This window comes from Catharus ustulatus, chromosome 25 (assembly GCF_009819885.2).
Source record: "Catharus ustulatus isolate bCatUst1 chromosome 25, bCatUst1.pri.v2, whole genome shotgun sequence".
Taxonomy (NCBI): Eukaryota; Metazoa; Chordata; class Aves; order Passeriformes; family Turdidae; genus Catharus; species Catharus ustulatus.
The window spans coordinates 3344630-3366034 of record NC_046245.1 but is presented as its reverse complement, the minus strand read 5'-3'; the positions used below and the strand labels follow the sequence as shown (position 1 = coordinate 3366034).

At 45.9% G+C, this 21405-nt stretch overlaps 1 protein-coding gene across 11 annotated transcripts; it reads left to right on the top strand.

The window, feature by feature from the left end:
* The first annotated feature begins 410 nt into the window (after nt 1-410).
* On the top strand, nt 411-17915 carry NFYA (nuclear transcription factor Y subunit alpha). Of its 11 annotated transcripts, none has more exons than XM_033080068.2 (10): nt 411-510; nt 2546-2633; nt 5027-5110; nt 8378-8524; nt 10226-10357; nt 10972-11077; nt 11481-11647; nt 12537-12710; nt 14108-14209; nt 14870-17915. In XM_033080068.2, exons 2-10 carry the CDS (start codon nt 2559-2561, stop codon nt 14921-14923), a joined length of 1041 nt encoding a protein of 346 aa, XP_032935959.1. In that variant the 5' UTR covers nt 411-510; nt 2546-2558; the 3' UTR covers nt 14924-17915. The 11 variants fall into 11 exon arrangements, with proteins under 11 accessions (XP_032935959.1, XP_032935956.1, XP_032935957.1 ...); XM_033080065.2 differs by having other exon boundaries at nt 5024-5110; XM_033080066.2 differs by lacking the exon at nt 411-510 and adding an exon at nt 759-1088 and having other exon boundaries at nt 5024-5110.
* Nucleotides 17916-21405: the final 3490 nt, after the last annotated feature.

Genomic DNA, 21405 nt, shown 5'->3' with positions numbered 1-21405 from the left:
CACGGCGGTAAAACCGCACACAACACGGCGGTATGGCCCTCACAGAACACGGCGATACGGCCGCACACAACATGGCGGTACAGCCGCACACAACATGGCGGTAAAACCGCACACAACACGGCAGTAAATTCTCACAGAACACGGCTGTACGGCCGCACACAACATGGCGGTACAGCCGCACACAACATGGCGGCACGGCCGCACACAACATGGCGCCCGCGCCCCACACGACATGGTCCCCGCGCAGAATTCCGGCCAGGGGGCGGAGCTCCTGGCTGGGCGGGGCCCTTCCCGCACCTGCGCGCCACGGTCCCCGCGCAGGCGCAGCGGCGCCGGGCAGGGCGAGGCGCGCGGTTGGGCGGCCGCGGCCGGGCGGGGCCCCGCCCCTCGCCCCCTTTGTCCGCGGTTGGGCGCCATTTTGCGCGGCGGGCGAGTGCGGGCGCTGATTGGGCTTCGGGGCCCCGCGGCGGAGCCAATCAGCGCGGGGCGCGGACCGGGCAGCGCGGCACGGTGAGCGCGAGCGGCCAATATGGAGCCCCCGCGCGCCGGGATTGGCGGGGCCGCGGCCACTCAGGGGCTGAGGGGGGAACCGGGGCCGGGCCGCGCTGGGGCCGCGGGGCCGGGCGGGGCTGCGAGCAGCGGGCTCGGGGACTGCGCGGTTGGGCCGGGGGCGCGGGGCCGAGCGCTGCAGCGGGGCCCGGCCGCTTCCCCCGGCGGCCCCGCGGTGCCCCGCCCTCCCCGGAGCCTCCCCGCTGGCGGAGGGGCCCGCGCTGCCCCGGCCGGTGCCGCCTCTCGGATGTGTCCGGGCACGCGGTGCTCCGGCAGCGGGGTTGGGCCGGGGCTTCCCGCACTGAGCCAACAGTCCCGGGTTATCCCGGGTTATCCCGGCTTCCACAAGGAGCCGGGAGCTCAGCCGCGCTCCGCGGGTCGTGCTCGGTGTTCAGGCCCGGTGCGGGTGGCTGCGGCTCCGCTGGGACCGGCTGTGCCCGGCCCGGGCTCGCTCCGGGCTGGACACGCTCCCAGCGATGCTCGCAGCTCCCGGGCTGCTCACGGCTCTGGTTTGCCTTTGGTGTGGGTTGGTTGTTGAGGGAAGTGTTCCTGGTGCAGCTATATTTGTATAAATGCAAATCATATATGTGTGTATATATATATAACTATTTGTATATAATTTTGGAGCTATGCTGTGCAGGGCCAGGAATCTGATGATCCTAATGACTCCCCTACATCTCAGTATATTTTTAATATAAATATATATATAGTGTCTGTATAAATACATGCTACCGGATCTGGAGCAGTCCGTGGTTCCCAGAGCATTCCCGGTGAGGAGGAGCTCACAGAGGAGCTGCCATCCTCTGCCACTGATGGATCCCTGATGTTTAATATTTAACTTGGCTGCTCTGTGTTTAATGAAGGGGATGAGATAATCCCTTGGAGGGTGAGGAGCCAGCACTGGTATAACCTTGTCCAGAACTTATTGGGATTACAGAGCTGTTAATGTTTTAATTAAAGATTTTAATTTAAGGCATAAATGAAGTATCTGGTGTGAAATTGAAATGAGAACCTGACAGCAGCATTTTCAGAAAGAATATTTATCTTCTTATTCTGGCTGTGAAAAAGTGTCAGGAAATGGGCAAAGGATGGAGCTCAAACAGCAGCAGTAACCACAGCAACGGGTACAGAGAGTCTGGGACTTAATCCTGTCAGCATTCCTTGAAAAATTGAGGGAGCCAGAGGTTTTGTTGCTTTAGATTTGGAAAATTAACATTCCAAGCTGTGTTTTCTTTCAGCAGTGTAGCAGGAACTTGTTCAGTCGGGGCATAAATCGAACACCTCACTACAGCAGGAGTTGTGCTGTTGTTGGAGCAGTGAGGAGAGGAGCAGTGGCAGGGAAAAAGTGTTTTTATTTCAGCACAGAAATGATGATGAGTGCAGGGAAAGGGCCAAGGAATGAGAGGCAGCGAGAGGATGGAGGTGCTGGGAAATCTGCTGGTGGTTCCCAAAATACATGAAGGATATATTTGAGTAGAGAAGAAGTTCTTTAGAGAAGAAATTCCTCCCTGTGAGGATGGGGATTAGGGTTAGGGTTAGGAGCTGTGCCTGCCCCTGATCCCTGGCAGTGTCTAAGGCCAGGCTGGAGCTGCCTGGGATGGTGGAAGGTGTCCCTGCCCACCCAAACCATTCCATGAAGTAGGAGGAGAGGGAGGAAAAATGAGAGCGTGGTGTGTAGTGGGAACTGAATTTTTGAAGTGCAGTTTGGTTTCATGCCTAGAAGTTGCATTTCCTGAGATTTTCCAGCAGTGACACACACTCCCCTGTGTGGGCACCTGGCTGCAGCCCAGGATGTGCAGGCTCAGAGTTGGTGGAGTCCATGAAATCTGGGCCAGAATTGAGGTGGTTTTGTTGCTCACTCAGGTTGGATGTGCCTGGAGTGCCATGGAGCAGCTCTGCCCTGGGGCAGCTCCTGGTTTGCTTGGCTTGGCAGGGGGAGAAGGGCAATTGCTGAGCCTGGGGACAGCAGAGCACCTGATTTTTGCTTGTCTTGCAGGGGCTGAGGCACCATGGAGCAGTACACAGCCAACAGCAGCAGCTCCACGGAGCAGATCGTGGTGCAGGCAGGGCAGATCCAGCAGCAGGTACAGAATGTGGGGGTGTGGGGTTTGTAACCCTCAGAGGGGCACAGCAGCACAGTCCTGATCCCCCTGGGTACCTGCTCACCTGACTTTTGTCACCTGGGCACTGATGGTAAATGTGGTTTTAAAAATGCACTTACTATATTTTAAAAATTAAAAAAAAATTATATAAAATTAAATTTAAACTGTACAAGTGACCAAATTTCAGTGTAGCAGGGAGTTTGCAAAATGGTAGGGACATAGGGAAAGTAAAATATAAAGATATATAAAAATATATTAACACATCTCTGAAAATGGAGGAAACAGGATATTAACAGAAACACTCAGTTGTACACAAGATAAATTCCCCCAAAGTTGAAATAGGTTTTGTTCAAACTCACAGAGGTTTCCTCCAGCTTTATCAAATGAACATTTACAGAGATTCTTTGTTTCAGAGCAACAGGTGGAGCAAAACAATCACACAGAACAGGAATTCAACCAACCATGCAGCTTTGGATGAACTCATCCACCCCATGAAGAAGTTCATGTTTCAATGTGCAAAATACCAGGGCAGAGTTTTGAGGAATTACTGATTTTGGCTATTAAGCTTTCCATATTCAGATTTGGGGATGTATTTTCAGCTGCTGCTGAGTTTCTGTTGCATTTCTGTTCTAGTTCAGGGGGTTTGGTGATTTGCCATGCAAAGGGCTGAGCCACTGGGTGATGTTTTTCTGCTTTGCTTTGGCCTCAGCAGGGACCAAATCCTTCCACTGGCTTTAGCTGGACTTTTTCAGCCAAAACAAGATTGCACTTGAGATTAAAACATATTAAGGATTATCCAAAATACCTGTTTGCAGCAGATAACCAAAGATGTGGTTGGTTTATTGACATTTTCTAGATGAAATGGAGATAAAACCACCTCTTGCCTTTCATTTGCAGTGCAACTTCTTAAAGCCTGTGTCTGACATGGAACATTTTGCTAAAATAATTTGTTTTCCCAGGCTGTTGCAGCACTTGGGAAGGAGCTGTGCTTCATCTCCCCATCTAACACAGTTACTGGGAGTATTTTGGGACTCTTAGCAAAGAGGCTAAAGATAGAAAAGACTTTTAGCTCTGTCTGCTCCTCCAGACTGTCCAGACTGTCCCTCAGGGTCTCTGCTGGGCAGACACTGACACAGGGGTGGCAGAGATGAGCTCAGACTGTGCTGCAGGAAGGGCTTTGTTGGGACAAAAAAGTGTGCCCAAAATCTGGGACCATTCACAGTGCCAAACCTGGGCAGTGAGCAGAGTAAAACCCTGAAACTGAGCTTGAAATCCTGCAGAATTTTCCCTCCTGTTCCTGTGAGTTGGGATATTGAAGCTTGAAATTTCAAAACTAAAACCTTGAAATCCTGCCAAATTTTTACTCCTGTTCCTTATGAGTTGGGATATTGAAGCCTGAAACTTCAAAACTAAAACCCTGAAACTGAGCTTGAAATCCTGCAAAATGGTTGCTCCTTTTCCATGTGAGTTGTGAATATCGAGGCCTGAAACTTCAAAACTAAAACCCTGAAAGTGAGATTGAAATCCTGCAAAATTTTCCCTCCTGTTCCTGTGAGTTGGGATATTGAAGCTTGAAATTTCAAAACTAAAACCTTGAAATTCTACAGAATTTTCCTTCCTGTTCCCTGTGAGTTGGGGTATTAAGGCCTGAAACTTCAAAACTAAAACCCTGAAACTGAGCTTCAAATCCTGCAAAATTTTCCCTCCTGCTCCCTGTGAGTTGGGATGTTGAAGCCTGAAACTTTGAAACTGAAACTGAGCTTGAAATCCTGCACAATGGTTCCTCCTGTTCCATGTGAGTTGGGGTATTGAGGCCTGAAACTTCAAAACTAAAACCTTGAAATCCTGCAAAATTTTCCCTCCTGTTCCCTGTGTTGGGTTATTAAAGCCTGAAACTTCAAAACTAAAACCTTGAAATCCTGCAAAATTTTCCCTCCTGTTCCCTGTGTTGGGTTATTAAAGCCTGAAACTTCAAAACTAAAACCTTGAAATCCTGCAAAATTTTTAGTCCTGTTCCCTGTGAGTTGGGATATTAAGGCCTGAAACTTTAAAACCCTGAAACTTTAAAACCCTGAAACTGAGCTTGAAATCCTGAAAAATGGTTCCTCCTCTTCCATGTGAGTTGTGATATCAAGGCCTGAAACTTTAAAACTAAAAACCTTGAAATCCTGCAATTTTTTCCCTTCCTGTTCTCTATGAATTACAATGTTGGAGCCTGGCAGTGCCCTGTGCATTTCCAGGCAACTCCATCCTTAGATTTACCAGAATTCCCACTCCTGCTGTTCCTGGAGCAGTGTTATGACCCCCACCCCCTGTCCCAGCAGTGTGTTTTGCATTTCCATGTTTCAAGCTCTCCCTGTTCCTGTTCCCAGCAGCAGGGAGGTGTCACAGCTGTCCAGCTGCAGACTGAGGCCCAGGTGGCATCGGCCTCAGGCCAGCAAGTCCAGACCCTCCAGGTAGTGGTGACCTCTCTGATTGTGTTTCTGAGCACTGCATGAGCCTCCCCAGCACCACATATCTAATGCTGTGTTTTCCCAGGGGGATGTGGAGCAGGAATCTCTGCTGGGTGCTGCCTGTGGGGTTTGGATGGGATTGGAGCTGTTCCCCAGGAATTCTGGAAGGGAATTGGGCTTCAGTATGACTTCAAAGTTAAAAACAGCAAAAAGAGTTGGGAGAAACCCCAAAGATTTTCCTGTAATTCCAAGGAAATGAGGGTTCTGAGCTGTTCCCTAAAGATTTTCCTGTAATTCCAAGGAAATGAGGGTTCTGAGCTGTTCCCTAAAGATTTTCCTGTAATTCCAAGGAAATGAGGGTTCTGAGCTGTTCCTTGAGGAGGGCTCTGCTTTTACTGCATGAGAGAGACAGAGGTGGTGCCAGAGCCTGAGTGAAACCAAGTTCCAGTGAGTGAAACCTTCTCACCTGTGACTGAAAGGGCACCTGGGGACAAGATTGGCCTCTGTAGCACTGAGAGATCCAATTTCTTATTTACCTATGAACAGCACAGGGAAACTCAGGAGCCATGTGAATCCAAACAGCAAGTACAGTTTGGAAAGAAATGAGTTTCAGTGTGAAGTATTTCCTGTCTTGCAGCCTCCTAAACTCACCCAGGCTTTCCAGGAGCTCTTTGTAGAGCAGTTTTTTCAGACCCTGGGCAGCTGTGGCAGCTTTGGATTCAGTGTTCTGGTTTGGTTTGGTTTGTAATTCTTCAGGGCAGGGAGGTTCCAAGGGGCTGGGATGGCCTTGCCAGGTGCAGAATTAACACAGCATTTTTTATGTTCAGAGTTCACATCTCAAAAGCTGCCTGACTTGGATTGCTGGGCTCACTGGGGCCTCTGGTTTTTGTTATGTTCTCCCCACCATTTATTTATTATTTTTTTCCTATTTTGCCTTGCTCTGACTCATTAACAAAAATCCTGGAATGTCTTGTTGTCCTTTCTGCTTCTTGGATATTGTGCTGCTGCCTGTGCTTCTCTGTGCTGAGCTGAGCATGCTCCTCCCTGTGTGATCCAGCCCCAGGGGTGAGGGCTTTGAATGGAGCAGGGACAGGCTGAGGGACAGAGTGGGCACCTGGAAACTCAAATTCCCAGGGCAGGATTTGGCTCCTCACCCCCAGGAACTCGGTGACTTTACCACATTGTGATGCTCTTGTTCCTAAACAAACCAGATTTTGTGATCCCTGGGTTTATGAGACTCATTTTGCATTTAGGCCTTACAGCAGAGCATTTTTCAAGGTGTGTTTGGGGGATTTGGGGATTTGGAAGATGAGGGGGTTCAGACAGAGAGGTTTTTCTTTTGTTTTTCTTTTCCCAGTGACCAGAGAGAAACCAGGTCCAAAAGTCCAGAGATTCTCAGGCCAAAGTTACCACAGAATCCCACACTGGTTTGGGTGGGAAGGGACCTTAAAACTCCCCCATTTCCAACCCCTTCCAACACCTTCCCCTATCCCAGTCTGCTCCAAACCCTGCCCAGCCCATCCTTGGACACCTCCAGGGCTGCAGGGGCAGCCACAGCTTCTCTGAGCAACCTGTGCCAGAGCCTGCCCATCCTGACATTTATATTTATATTTATATTTATATTTATATTTATATTTATATTTATATTTATATCTATATCTATATCTATATCTATATCTATATCTATATCTATATCTATATCTATATCTATATCTATATCTATATCTATATCTATATCTATATTTATATTTATATCTATATCCATATTTATATCTATATTTATATCTATATTTATATTTATATCTATATTCATATTTATATCTATATTCATATTCATATTTATATTTGCCTTTTTGGGCCCAGCAGTGGTTGCTGCTCATCCCACTTTGACTTTCCCTCCCTGAACTCCATTTTGTGTTGCTCCAGTTACAATTCCCCTTGATAACCACTGAGAGTTTCTCTCAGCACATCCCATGCTCTGTGACAGTTTGAAAATGGGAATGTTGTAGGCATGAAATTGGAGAGAGCTGAAACCACCTCAGAACCTCCCTGTTAGAGCTCTCTCAATTAAAAAACAGTAATTGTGAGGTGAATACTGAAGTTTCTCAGAACAGAGCTTTCTCAATGGGAACCTCCATTAAAAACCAATAATTTTGAGGTGAATACTGAAATTCCTCAGAACCTCCCTGTTAGAACAGAGCTCTCTCAATGGGAACCTCACAATAATTGTGAGGTGAATACTGAAATTTTTTTATCCCACTTTGCTCTTGGGCTGTGCATGAAGATAGTTCTTGTGGCTGAAAATGTAGTTTTCATGCTTTTTAACAACTGGACTGCAAGAACAGCAGATAATTCCCTAAACCCAGAGCCCATCCTGGAACTCAGTACCCGTTCCCCCGTTCCTCTGTCCCCACACAGTCACAGGTGAGCTCTGGGGCTGCTCAGTGTTGCTTTGTCCTTGGCATGAAGATCTTGTGGCTGAAAAATGTAGTTTTCATGCTTTACAACAACTCAACTGTAAGAACAACAGATAATTCCCCAAACTCAGAGCACACCCTGGATCTCAGTGCCCGTTCCCCCATTCCTCTGCTCCTCACAGTCTCAGGTGAGCTCTGGGGTTGCTCTGGTGGGGTTTTCATTGTTGCCTTGTCCTTGGCATGAAGATCTTGTGTCTGAAAAATGTGGTTTTCATGCTTTTTAACAACTGGACTGCAAGAACAGCAGATAATTCCTAAACCCAGAGCACACCCTGGATCTCAGTGCCTGTTCCCCTGTTCCTCTGTCCCCACACAGCCACAGGTGAGCTCTGGGGCTGCTCATTGTTGCTTTGTCCTTGGCATGAAGATAGTTCTTGTGGCTGAAAAATGTAGTTTTCATGTTTTTTAACAACTGGACTGCAAGAAGAACAGATAGTTCCCTAAACCCAGAGCACACCCTGGATCTCAGTGCCCACCCTTGATCTCAGTGCCTGTTCCCCCATTCCTCTGCCCCCTCACACAGTCACAGGTGAGCTCTGGGGCTGCTCTGGTGGAGTTTTCATTGTTGCTTTGTCCTTGGCATGAAGATCTTGTGGCTGAAAAATGTAGTTTTCATGCTGTAAAACAACTCAACTGCAAGAACAGCAGATAATTCCACAAACCCAGAGCCCATCCTGGATCTCAGTGCCCACCCTTGATCTCAGTGCCCGTTCCCCCATTCCTCTGCCCCCACACAGTCACAGGTGAGCTCTGGGGCTGCTCTGGTGGGGTTTTCATTGTTGCTTTGTCCTTGCAGGTGCAGGGGCAGCCTCTGATGGTGCAGGTGAGCGGGGGGCAGCTCATCACCTCCACTGGCCAGCCCATCATGGTGCAGGCTGTGCCTGGGGGCCAGGGCCAGACCATCATGCAGGTGCCCGTGTCCGGCACGCAGGGGCTGCAGCAGGTGAGCCAGCAGCGGGGGAAATGGGCTTGGGGAGAGCTCTCAGGGCCTGGCAGAAAGCTCACACATCAACCAGAGAGAAGAGATGTTGGATGGGAAATAAAATCCAGCTTGGAGATAAGAGATGCTGATTTAGAAATGCCATGGAATAGGGCAGATGGTGTTGAGAGAGAAGTGGAGCTAGGAAAAAAGTTTTATAGGATGGCTTTGCAAATCAGACTAAATAAGACTCTTTCTTTGGAAAAACAGAACTGTGAAAGATGTATTGTAATAGAACCCATGAGGGGTGATTTTAGATAATTGGCTTTAAGGCATTTTACAGCAGGATCTGACAGACCAAGAAACTCTTAGAGTGTATTTTAATTAGGAAATAATTGGGTTCTGGTTGTGATGGAGTGAATTATAACATCTGTGTTGTCTCAGACTGAAAATGGAATAAAAGTTTTTTAAAACACATCTCTGGGTCAGAAAAGGGCAAAATCCAACACTCCTGAGGGCACTGCACAGCCTGGGGACACTCTGGGGTGCTGAAATGTCACCCAGGGCTCTGCTCAGCACCCCAAAACCAGCCACAGGTGGTGATGGGGGGCTCTGGTGTGGTGGGAATGAGTGCAAGTCCTTTATGAACTCAGATTTTATGTTTTATGGCCTGGTGGAAATGTTTTTAGATCAATGCTAAAACACAGCTGGGTTGGTTTGGGGTTTTTCATCATGGAATGGTTTGGGTTGGATGAGACCTCAAAGCTCATCCAGTTGCACCCCCTGCCACCTTCCCTAGAGCAGGAATTTTGTTTGTTGGGATATTTTATCTGGCCCTTGCAATGTAGCTGGGGATCTGGTGCCTGTTCAATTTATGGCTCAGAAAGAGGATTTTAAACAAAATTATTTAAGAAAGTTTCTTGCTTTAACTTGTGCTTGAGCCCCTTTGATATGTGGTGGCTGAAGGGGAATTGAAACATCCCTGTTGCACAGTAGTGAAGGAGGTACAGAAAATGGATTTTTTGGGCAGAGATTACTTGTTTAAAAGACAGTTGGTAAATATAAGGAGGTGAAGAACTGTAACCATGGCATAATGAAAATGTCCTGATGATTCAGGATGGGATTTAGGAATCCAGCACAGTCCAGGAAGGCAAATGATGTCTTGGTGTTTTGAGAGGTTTATTTAATATTTCCTTTTGTTGAAAACCACTGTAATTTGTATGAGCTTCTTCTCAGTCTGGTTGGTGGAGGAAAATCCATAACTGTGTTTTTAAACTTCAAACCATATTCCAGCTCTAAGAATGTTCCACAGTGGTGCAAAGACTCTGCAAAGCTGAGGACAACTTGATATATCCCAGAAGTACTTCTGAGTGCTGGATAATTAACACCCCACAGATGTCTTAAATCTCAGTCCTCCTCTTCCACCTGCCTATTTGTTCCCAGTGGATGTGAATAATTGATTTCTCCTGAGTGATTTATTGTGTAAGCAGTGCAGAAGTGCTGGAGCAGGGTGACACAGCACACTGCTCCCTCTGCCCTGTGTGCCTGTGTCACGAGCAGCAATCCATTAAATCTCATTTCCAACTGGAAAAAAGAGAAGATTTGCTGCTTCCTTTTTTTCTGTGCAACACTAAATCACCCTCAGAGATGACTTGGTCACGCTGAGGTGAGGAGGGAGAAATCAGAGGCATAGTTAATGTTCCTTTCTGACTCTTTCTTCCACAGATTCAGTTGGTCCAGCCAGGTCAGATTCAGATTCAAGGTGGGCAGGCTGTGCAGGTACAGGGGCAGCAGGGCCAGACCCAGCAGATCATTATACAGCAGCCCCAGACTGCAGTTACTGCTGGCCAGACACAGGTAACTGCACCAGCATGAAAGGCTTTTCTGCAGAGGAGCAGGAAGAGAAACTTTAAGATGTGGTTAAGTAAAAAAAAAAAAATAAAAAAAGGAATTATTAATATTGAGGAGAACTTGAGTGTCATGTTTTTGTAGTGTTTCATACATGACTCTGGGGCAGACAAATTAGATTGCATGTTTCTCTCCATCGTGTTTCTGTATTTTATTGGTTCATGGTTGTTTTTGTCTCTTTGTTGAATTTTGAAAACATGAAGCATTGCTAATTCCATACTTGGGCCATTGTGTGCAGTAGTCCAGTCACACCTGGGGTTTCTGCTGATGCTTTTGGTTAGGGCCAAAATTAAATTTTGGAGCAGAACACTTCTTTCTGGTTCATAGTGAGACAGGAAACCTAGAATTTCTTTTTTTATTTTCATTTTTGAACTGTTGGAAAAAGCATCTTACATGTGCTTCAGGTGTTTGATCTCCAGGTATTTGCCTATTTCTTACTGCTGCTAATGAGGCAACAGAAATAAACACCTGGAACACCTCAAGCACCATGTGTTCATTCAGGAATTGTAACCACTGGGGAAAGGGGCACTTGGTGACGTTTTTGTGCTCTTTGTTTTGCTCAGACCCAGCAGCAGATAGCAGTGCAAGGCCAGCAGGTTGCCCAGGCTGCTGAGGGCCAGACCATCGTGTACCAGCCTGTGAATGCTGATGGCACCATCCTGCAGCAAGGTAGGAGGGCTGGGAGGAGCCTCTGGCAGAGGTTTTTTATTTATTGAGGTGTTTGTGTGCTCTGCAGGAATTCACTCCAGGGTTCTTTCCTTGTCTCTGGCAAGGGCTGGTGGAATAAAACCCTTTAATTTTGCTTTTCCACCTCAGGAGTACATGGTTACTCACAGTGAGGTTATGAATGCAAAAACCAGGAATCTGATGGAAGTGAATCCTCATTTCAACACTTTCCTGCCTCCTGCATGTTTTGGAAGGATGAATGAGTAAAACACAGAAGTGGGACTAATGCTGTTCCCTTCTTTTTGTGTGCATGTTCTTGTTTCTTTTTTTTTTTCTCTCTCTTTTTTTTTTTCTCTTTTTTTTTTTCTTTTTTTCTTCTTCCCTTTTGTGTTCTACTTTCTTAAAGTTACAGTCCCTGTTACAGGCATGATCACCATTCCTGCAGCCAGCCTGGCTGGAGCCCAGATTGTCCAAACAGGAGCCAACACCAACACCACCAGCAGTGGCCAGGGCACGGTCACAGTGACACTGCCAGTGGCTGGCAACGTGGTCAATTCAGGGGGAATGGTCATGGTAGGTGTGAAATTCCCTCTGCAGGCTGAGCTCAAATCTAGGAGGGTTTGCACAAGGGTGGGGATGGCTTTAAGCTGGAGGAGGGAATTGGGGTGGAATTCCAGAAGCTGTGGCTGCTCCATCCCTGGGAGTGTCCAAGGCCAGGTTGGAGCACCCTGGGATTGTGGAATGATGGCACAAGGTTGGAATTGGGTGAATCCTTAAGATCCTTTCCAACCCAAACCATCCTGATCAACTCTTGGCTGAGATTCAGTCAGTCCTCTCTGTAAGTTTAAACTTTAAACAATACAAATTTTCAGCTTCAAAGCCTGGATCCTGCTGTGATCTTTGCTCTGGATTTTTTCTCTCCCACAGCAGCTCAGAAATCTAGAAACTGAAATCCAAACTGAGCTGATGAGCCAAGGTGAAAATAGATTGAGTCACTTCTGGTTTTCTTGAGGCTCCCTTAGGATTTGTTTCCATCCTTTATGGAGGTTTTTCCTGCCAATTCCTGTTTCTTTGTAGTGTGATCCTTTTGAATGTTGTTGATCCCCACTAGAGGTCAGCAGCTCTGCAATGTTGGCTTAGAGATGCTCTAAAATGAAATAATTGAAATAAGAGATAATCCAAAAGGAGGGGATTGTTTGTTTAATTGTCCCTGAAACAGCAACACAGTGTAAGAATTGTACTGAAATTTTACCTTTATCAGGAAAACCCAGCAGAATTGATTTGTTTAAATTAGAGAACAACTTTATTGCTCCTTTTCATTTAAGTAGCTGCATCACCTGAGCCAACCCCACTTTCTGTTTCAACACTGGGGTATTTATTGAGGGTTTGATTGTGTTTAGTACCATTTCTGTGTTCACTTTGTGTGCTGAGCTGCAAGAACTAAAGCATCTCCTGTGTACAGATGGTGCCTGGAGCTGGCTCAGTCCCAGCCATCCAGAGGATCCCTCTGCCTGGAGCAGAGATGCTGGAGGAGGAGCCCCTCTATGTCAATGCCAAGCAGTACCACCGCATCCTGAAGAGGAGACAGGCACGGGCCAAGCTGGAAGCAGAGGGAAAAATCCCCAAAGAGAGAAGGGTGAGGATAAAACTCAGATTTTTTGCTCTGTGAGAATCCCACCTGGGCTGGAAAATGAGGGTTGGAATCTGGGTGTTGCTCAGTTTTGCAGTGGTTTTATTGTTGTTGTTGTTCGTGAGCTGCATCAGAGTTGATTTTTTAAGCGCCTTGAGGATAATTCTGCTTCCTTAGGGTGGTTTGGGGAGTGTCTGGAGTTGTGTGTGAGTGGGCACTGACTGTCAGCAGTGGGGCAGGGATTCCAGAATTTCCTGTGGAAAGCAGTGACTGGCAGTTTGTGGGGTAGGGATGGATGGGGAGTGGGAATTTCCTCTGGAGAGGCAGTGGCTGGGAGTTTGTGGGACAGGGATTGATGAGGACTGGGAATTTTCTCTGGGAAAGCAGAGAGTGGGAGTTTGTGGGGCAAGGATGGATGGGGACTGGGAATTTCCTGTGGAAAGGCAGTGACTGGGAGTTTGTGGGGCAGGGATTGATGGGGATTGGGTATTTTCCCTGGATAAGCAGTGACTGGGAGTCTGTGGGACAGGGATGGATGGGGAGTGGGAATTTCCCATGGGAAAACAGTGACTGGGAATCTGTGGGACAAGGACATGGATGGGGAGTGGGAATTTCCTCTGGGAAAGCAGTGAGTGGGAATCTGTGGGACAGGGGTGGATGGGGAGTGGGAATTTCCTGTGGAAAATGAATGACTGGGAGTTTGTGGGATAGGGGATGGATGGGGAGTGGAAGTTTCTTCTGAATAAGCAGTGATTTGGAGTCTGTGTGATAGAGGGTGGATGTGGACAGGGAATTTCCCCTGGAGAGGCAGTGAGTGGGAATCTGTGGGATAGGGGATGGATGGGGAGTGGAAATTCCCTCTGGGAAAGCAGAGAGTGGGTATCTGTGGGGCAGGGGTGGATGGGGAGTGGGAATTTCCTTTGGAGAGGCAGTGATTGGGAGTTCGTGAGATAGGGGATGGATGGAGACTGGGAATTTCTTCTGGGAAAGCAGTGGCTGGAAATCTGTGGGACAGGGGATGGATGGGGACAGGGAGTTTCCCCTGAAGAGGCAGAAGAGTGGGAGTTTGTGGGATAGAGGATGGATGTGAACTGGGAATTTCCTCTGGGAAAGCAGAGAATGGAAATCTGTGGGATAGGGGTGGATGGGGAGTGGAAATTTCTTCTGAATAAGCAGTGATTTGGAGTCTGTGGGATAGGGGATGGATGTGGACAGGGAATTTCCCCTGGACAGGCAGTGAGTGGGAATCTGTGGGACATGTACATGGATGGGGAGTAGGAATTTCTTCTGAATAAGCAGTAAGTGGGTGTCTGTGGGGCAGGGGTGGATGTGGACAGGGAATTTCCCCTGGGAAAGCAGAGAGTGGAAGGAGTGCTGCTCCCTGACTGCTCCTTCCCTGTCAGAAATACCTGCACGAGTCGCGGCACCGGCACGCCATGGCCCGGAAACGGGGAGAGGGGGGACGCTTCTTCTCCCCCAAGGAAAAGGACAGCCCTCACATGCAGGTCAGTGGGGCAAATCCCCTGTCAGGACACACACCACAGCTGCTTTGGGTTTTTGCTGACCCTTGTCCCTCCCTGCCTCCAAATTTTTCTGCCTTTAAATTTATTCCAAGCATTGGGGATAAAACCTCCAATCACTCTTGTGTTTGCCCTGAGGAGTTAAATGACAATAATGTGGAGACTTTATACACAAACATTCTGTGGTTGTTAAACAGCCTTTCTGGTTGGGTGTTCTTTGAGGATATGAATTAAAGGTAGAGACACCTTATCTTTAAATCTGGTGGAAAATTGAAAAATGGGAATGTCTGATTCTTAGCTGCATCTTGATTTGCATAAAAGGTGCAAGGCATTTTTCAATGGAGTAGAATGAATAGGTTCTGTGGTTGCTCAGTGCTTCAGAGCAGTCCTGTGCCTTTAGGGAGTGTTTCTTATTTTGAACTAAAACCATTCTTAAATATTAGACCAGTCCTAAGTCTTCCTAAATACCAGAAACAACAAATTCCTGGGAGTATTAGGATTTTTTTGTCCCTGGCCTGTAAAACCCAGGAAAAAGGAGATTTTTGGAGATGAAGGGAAGTGCAGGAGTGTCTCCTCATGGTGATTGTGTGTGGTTCTCTCTGCCCCATGGAAAATTCTGGAATTTCCAACCTTTTGTGTCTGCAGGATCCAACTCAAACCAACGAGGAAGCGATGACACAGATGATCAGAGTCTCCTAACCCCTGCTTCCAGGGAAAAACCCCTGAAGGGAAATCCCATCCCTGCTGCCAGCCTGTCCTGCCTGCCCAGAGTGCCCAGTGAATCCTGGAGTGGGACAATCTCCATGTCACAACCTGTCCTTTTCCACACAGCAAGCACCACGTGCTGGGGACGTGCTTGAGGTTTTAACTCTACCAACAGAACCTTCCAGACCTCCTTGGTGCCCTCTCCTGATCCAGCACAGGGAATTCAGAGTCTGAGCACTCATCCCTTTGGTTTTCCTTCATTTTCCCACCTCAATCCCAGTGGCTGGTGCAGCTCAGCCCTGTCCTGGGACAGATTCCAGCTCCTGAGATTTGTTATTCCATCCACTCCTCACCCCTTTGGACTTGGTTTTCCCTGAGCTGGGCCCTGCTGTTGCACTTCTGACCCTGGCAGAAACTGAAGGGGGGGGGATTCTTTTCAATTCCACCTTGTAAATGTGTAAAGAAATCTTCTCTGGGAAAGGTTCAGCCATCCAATCAATGCTAGAAATAGTCAAGATTACTGCAGGACTCGATGTGTTGTGTCTCTGTTGCAAAGTGGGGTGGGATTTGGGGGGGATTGGGTCAGTAAATCAGTCTCTGGGTGGGTCTGGATGTTTATTGCCAGTATTTGTTGCTTTGGAAGAAAACTGGATGAGATATAAAAAGGTTTGAAACTTTTAAGTGAGTCTCTTCCAAAGGATTTTTTTTTGTTAGTTTGTTTTTGTTGGTTTTAGTTTGTTTTTGTTGGTTTTAAATCTTTTTTTTCTCACCTGCCAGTGAAGTCCAGGAGATGTGGAACCCTCAGTGTCAGTGGTGGCACTTGGCCATTGCTGGGAACCCAAATCAGTTCTGCAATCCCAGAGTGAGGGATGGATGATCCAGGCCAGCAGCAACTCAGGTACCTGAAGGACTCAGCAGATATTGATGAACCTTTCATGCTTTTTACAAATTGAGCTCTTAGAAACAAAGCAAAAGTGGCACTTAGTGAAGGAGCAATACTTACATCATTAAAAATTAGAATTTTTTCATGATCTACAGCTGGCTTTGGGCTGAGCATCTCCACAGAACAGAGCTTTAATTTAGATTCTAAACCTGCTGTTTTATAATTGGAATTTTGGTGATGGGAGCAGTAGCTAGAAGCATTGAACAGGTGATTTCTCCCCATTCCACTCCTGTCCCCTCCCACCTTGATGAGTTCCACAGCTGCTCTGGGGATCATCTGCCTGCTGGAGTCCCAAATTTTCCAATTTTTGTGTCCTGTACTTCAGACTGGATCACAGCAGTGAAGTTTGGGGTTGGGAATGTTGCTGGGTGAAGTGAACCTGGCCAGGTGAAGCTGAAGAATGAGGAATTTTTGAGGAAATGCAGCCAAGGATGAATGAGACTGGATGAAATGCAGTGAATGCTGATTTCAAGTAAAAAATGCAGATTGAAAATGATATTTCCTCCTTCCCATGTTTTCCCATTTACTGGAAAAAACAAAATCAGCAAGTTGTAAAAGACTGGGAGGATACAAAAAGAACAGAGCCTGGAAAATTCTGTTTCCTTTGGATGAAAGAAAAATATTAAACCTGAGAGTGTGGAGGAGAAATTTGGATCCTTAAATCCTGGAGGAAAGAGGGAGCCTGTCCAGGTGTGAGGAAGGACAAGGAGCAGCAGAGGGGGTTGGAGCTGGATCTCAAAATGAATTCTGGTTCTGTGCCCTCCCCACAGGAGGAGGGAAGGAGCTCAGGGACACCTGCAGCTGCAGGAGAAAAATCAACTTTTCTTCAATTTTTGTCCTAAGCTAGATCAGTAATCTGACACTCTGCTCACAACTCTTAATTAGGATTTATTTCTGATCATTTCAAGGGCGTTTTTAACATCAGTGGCACTGTCAGGGCCTCTGCCTTAAATCCTTGCCCAGCTCCAGCTCTGCTGCTTTTCCTCCTGCAGCATTTGCTGGGATCTCCCCATTTCAGGGATGTGCAGCTCTCCTTGAGGGATTTTAGCTGGGTTTGCAGCATTACTGTAAATATTTTTATTTTTTTTTGGAGGATCTGTAAATTTTGTTGGTGGAATATTTGTGTGCTGGAGTAAAAGCCTCTCCAGGATGTTTTTTGCTCTTAAATCTCTGTCCTGAAACACCTTTTTGAGAGCTGGAAGTTTGGGAAGCAAGATTGTTGTTCTGACATAGATTTTGTTTCTTTTTCTTTTTTTTATGAGTAATTACTTTTCTTAAAGAACTTGTAAACTTTTTTTTCCCAATATCCCTTCATATCTAGGTTCTCTGATCCAATGTTGTAGGTTGTGTGTGAAGAAATGCAGATTTGTGTTCTAGAAAGTCTTATTGTTAATATTTTAAATAGTGCTGTGAAAGCCTGAGTGCTCCTGTCATATTTTTATTTGTTTTGTGTTCTGTGTATCATTGCTGAAAAGTTTTGTTTATTTGGTGAGGTTGGAACCAGCAGTCAACACCATGGTACCAAAAAAGATCTGTTTGTATTCCTGGGAAATCTGAAAATTGGAGACATGACCAGTTCAAACCTCCCTGGTAATTAAATATTTGAGAATTCTTTGTAGATTGGCTACACTTGAGCAAAAACTCCACTTCAGGAGTGAGTTAAAGAGTGGGTGAGGATGAAAGAAGAGGCTTGGGGAGAAATGTGTTTGATTGACCAGAGCAGTGAAGCATCAAACCCATCAAAACCCAGATTTAAAGGAGTGTAAAGAACAGGATTTGGGGAAAAAAAAAAAAAAAAGATCCTCAAGTGATGCTAAATGGCTTTAAGGCCCTGCATGTTAAAAAGGGGGGAAAAATAAACTTTTCTTTGTGAAGGGGCGTGGGAGGGTCCTGAGCTTAACATAATGTCAGGCAAAGTTTGTACATAGTTCAAAATTTTTAATTTTTTTTATATGATGCATTTTTTCAAGTGTATTTTGGTCTTTAATAGATGCAATTGTAAGTACTGTGTACACTCTCCAGCTAATAAAATTTATAAACTGAGGAGCTTTTACTCTTCTTTTTGTTGGGAATGTTGTGATGGGGTGTGAGGAGGGCAGGGGGAGCTTGGGGGTGGCCCTGACCCAGGGGTGGGTGGATGGATGGATGGATGGATGGATGGACAGCCCAGCCCTGACCCAGGGATGGATGGACAGCCCTGTCCTGGCTCAGGGATAGATGGAAATCTCTGTCCTGGCTCAGGGATGGATGGACAGCTCTCTTCTTTTCCAGGGATAGATGGAAATCTCTGTCCTGGCTCAGGGATGGATGGACAGCCCTGTCTTCTGGCCCAATTTATTTCACCCCTCTCTCTTTCCCCATTGCTGAGGCACTTGAGAGGCACAGACTTCCCAAACACTGATACCTGAGATTCTCCTCTAATGTCCAACCTTCCCTTTTAATTTTTAATTCTTATAGAATTCATGGTTTTTCCCCATTGCTTCTTTCAATATCCAGTTTCATTTATCAGCAAACCTACAGTTTATTTGTAAAGACAAATATCTTTTTTCTGTTCATCATCAGTGGAATCCTTCCCATTGTTTCTTTTATCTCTCAGTGCTGGTTTTATCTACCCAGCCATTACAACCTTTTGCTTTATTGTTTGTCTTTTATTATCTTTTATTAAACCTCTAAAAATCTACCAAAAATATAAACTTCATTTTTCAACCTGCCATTATATTTTTTAACCCAAACATGGCTGAATGAAGACCTTCAGAATGACTTTATTTCTGTATTTTGGCACAAAAAAAGTTTCCTTCTTAGGAGGATTGGATGAGCTTTGAAAGCTTAAAGAATTTCCCAGTCTCCTGTGATCCCTCTGGCCAGGATTGCTCACTGCAATATCAGAAATAGTTAATGGTACAAACTCCACACCAACATCTCAGCAACTCCAAACCCCCAGAGCACAACGCTGGCAGTCATGAGTTCTTTCCAGAATTGGTCAATACAGTGATGATCACAAAAAAACCCCAAACCAAACCAACAAACCAAAAAGGAAGGAAATGACTTTGTAAGATCAGAGTGGGAAGTTGGGACAGGAAATGAGGGGAACAATAACACAAGGAAATCAGAAATCAGTTTCTTTAGCCATTATGATGTAATTTTCTTTTTGTTGTTGTTTCAATTTGCAGTAGAATAATAAAATCATCTGGGATATAATGGTAAAAAATTGGTATTTTGTGGCCACATCAGAGCAGCCAACAGAATTTACTTTCTATCCTCACCTTGAGAACTGCACAAGGAACTGTCAGAGAGCAGAGTTTATCCAATCCATGGATGCATTCCCTGCATTTTCACCTTCCTTCCCTCCCCTGCCACCCAGCATCCAGGCTGGATTCTTCCTGCAGTCTTGATCTCCAAAAATTAAATCAATTTCTGTGCCCTTTTCAGCATCCTCAGTCTCCAGCTCATGGAATTAAGAGGAAAATCTCAGTCAGCTGAATTTGGGGATTTATTCACAATCCCTGAGGGAGGTTTGCTCACATCACTGTGATAACAGGATTCTGTAGCTGGATCAACAGGGGTGTAATTTGTAATAAAGTCAAGCTAGATTTATCCTGGAGCAGGGGTGTGTGTTAATAAACAACAAACAGGGAAATACAGAGTTATTTCTTTGTAAAACAAGTCAATACCTTGGAGTGTAAATTCCAGCCCAGGAGCTCAAGCTGATGACAGTTTGTATTATAAAGTAGACAAACATTTTCCAAGAAGCCCCTTGTTTATTAGAACATGTCAAATGCATTGCTGGTCTCTCTGAGGCCCAGGAAAAAGCTCATAGGTTTAAAATAAAGCAGATTTTTCCCACTTTGCAGAATCTTACCAGAATGGGCAGTAATTAACTTCACTTTTTCTGTGATTATTTAAGCCCAGAGGAAGCAGCTCCCTTGGCCTGGCTGTGCTGCTGTATCAGCTGCTGCCAGACTCAACCAGTTCCTTTATTTGGGTTTGCAGCTATTTAAAAATAAAGTAATTTGGAAAAGCAAATGCATCACAGTTTTCCTCTGGGTTTGCCCATCAAGGTGCTGTGCTGTTAGAAAAGTGCAGTTATTTTCTTATTTTCCAGGGAAATTGTACATAAATTGTACACCCAGGTGTCTCCTTTCCCTCAGCAGCTGGGTACAAACCCAGCTGGGTGTTTTTACAGGCAGTGGTTTTGGCTTCTCAATACCAGCCTTGGTTCATCTACAGCTGCAAATATTTCCTCCTTGTCCTGTGAAATTGGGGAAGAGCAGAGGGGATGTGTGCCAAAAGGGAATGTGAGCTCAGAGATGTTCAGGAAACTTGCACAAACTGCACTTCCTAAGGTTTGAGGGACTGGGCAGAGTCAGCACGTGAAATATTTGGGGTGACTGCAGGTACAAAGCTCAATGAAGATTTGATGTTCCTGCAGATTCAAGGGCAGTGAATGATCAGCACTGAGTGTTTCTGTTATTACCACCAGCAGAAAGAATTGTGTTGGGTCCCACAAACCTGGGAGTTTTGAGCTTTCTGTGCTTTCTGACCCTCAGAGAACACAGCTTTTCACCTGAGGCCTTGGAGAAGCTTCCAAATTTGAGTGATGAAATTAAAATCACAAGTGTGTAGGTAAATAAAAGTGTGTGTTTTCACATGGTGAAGGGTTTTAAAATTGAAGTTTTTATAGTATAATAATAATAAAGATGGAGGATTTTGGGTGTTGTTTCTTTCTGTCTTCTCCCTTCCTCATCCTAGTTTCAGGCAGTAGCTTTTGGTTGGATAGAAAATCCTGCAGTGTGGGTCACAGGAGTTTGGTTATTGGGTCAAAAGGATAAATAATATAGGTGTTAATTCTCTATTGGACTGTTTAGCTTTAAGAGACCTTGTAGCAGCTGGATTCAGCTCCATTTTGCTCACTTCTAGCTGGTTGCTGAAGTGTTGCTGAACTTTCTGTACTTTAGATAAGATTTAATAAACAACCAAGCCCAAACACGAGAAAATTCATTTCCTTTGTGTTTTTTAATCCTGGCTCTGGGTGAAGACAGAAAAAACTTCAGCCACTAATTAAGAGGTGCAAATAACACCACCCCATTGCAAAGCAGAAGGGCTGGGACTTCCTCAAACCAACCAAATGATTTGTGTCTGCCTTGGAGAAGGTGCCACAAACCAACAAATCCAGGCAGATTTCACCTGGGAGCTCCAGGAGAAACCTCATGCCCAGAGGGGATGGATGGATGGATGGATGGATGGATGATGGATGGATGGATGGATGGATGATGGATGGATGGATGATGGATGGATGGATGGATGGATGGATGGATGGATGGATGGATGGATGATGGATGGATGGATGGATGATGGATGGATGGATGATGGATGGATGGATGATGGATGATGGATGGATGGATGGATGGATGATGGATGATGGATGGATGATGGATGGATGGATGGATGGATGGATGGATGATGGATGGATGGATGGATGGATGGATGGATGATGGATGGATGGATGGATGGATGATGGATGATGGATGATGGA

Bases quoted from the DNA above. Each gene is read 5' to 3' on its own strand.
- NFYA (XM_033080065.2), top strand. From the start codon at position 2,559: ATGGAGCAGTACACAGCCAACAGCAGCAGCTCCACGGAGCAGATCGTG. The intron at 10,358-10,971 runs GTAACTGCACCA...TGTTTTGCTCAG, and splicing joins TTACTGCTGGCCAGACACAG to ACCCAGCAGCAGATAGCAGT. The intron at 11,078-11,480 runs GTAGGAGGGCTG...ACTTTCTTAAAG, and splicing joins TGGCACCATCCTGCAGCAAG to TTACAGTCCCTGTTACAGGC.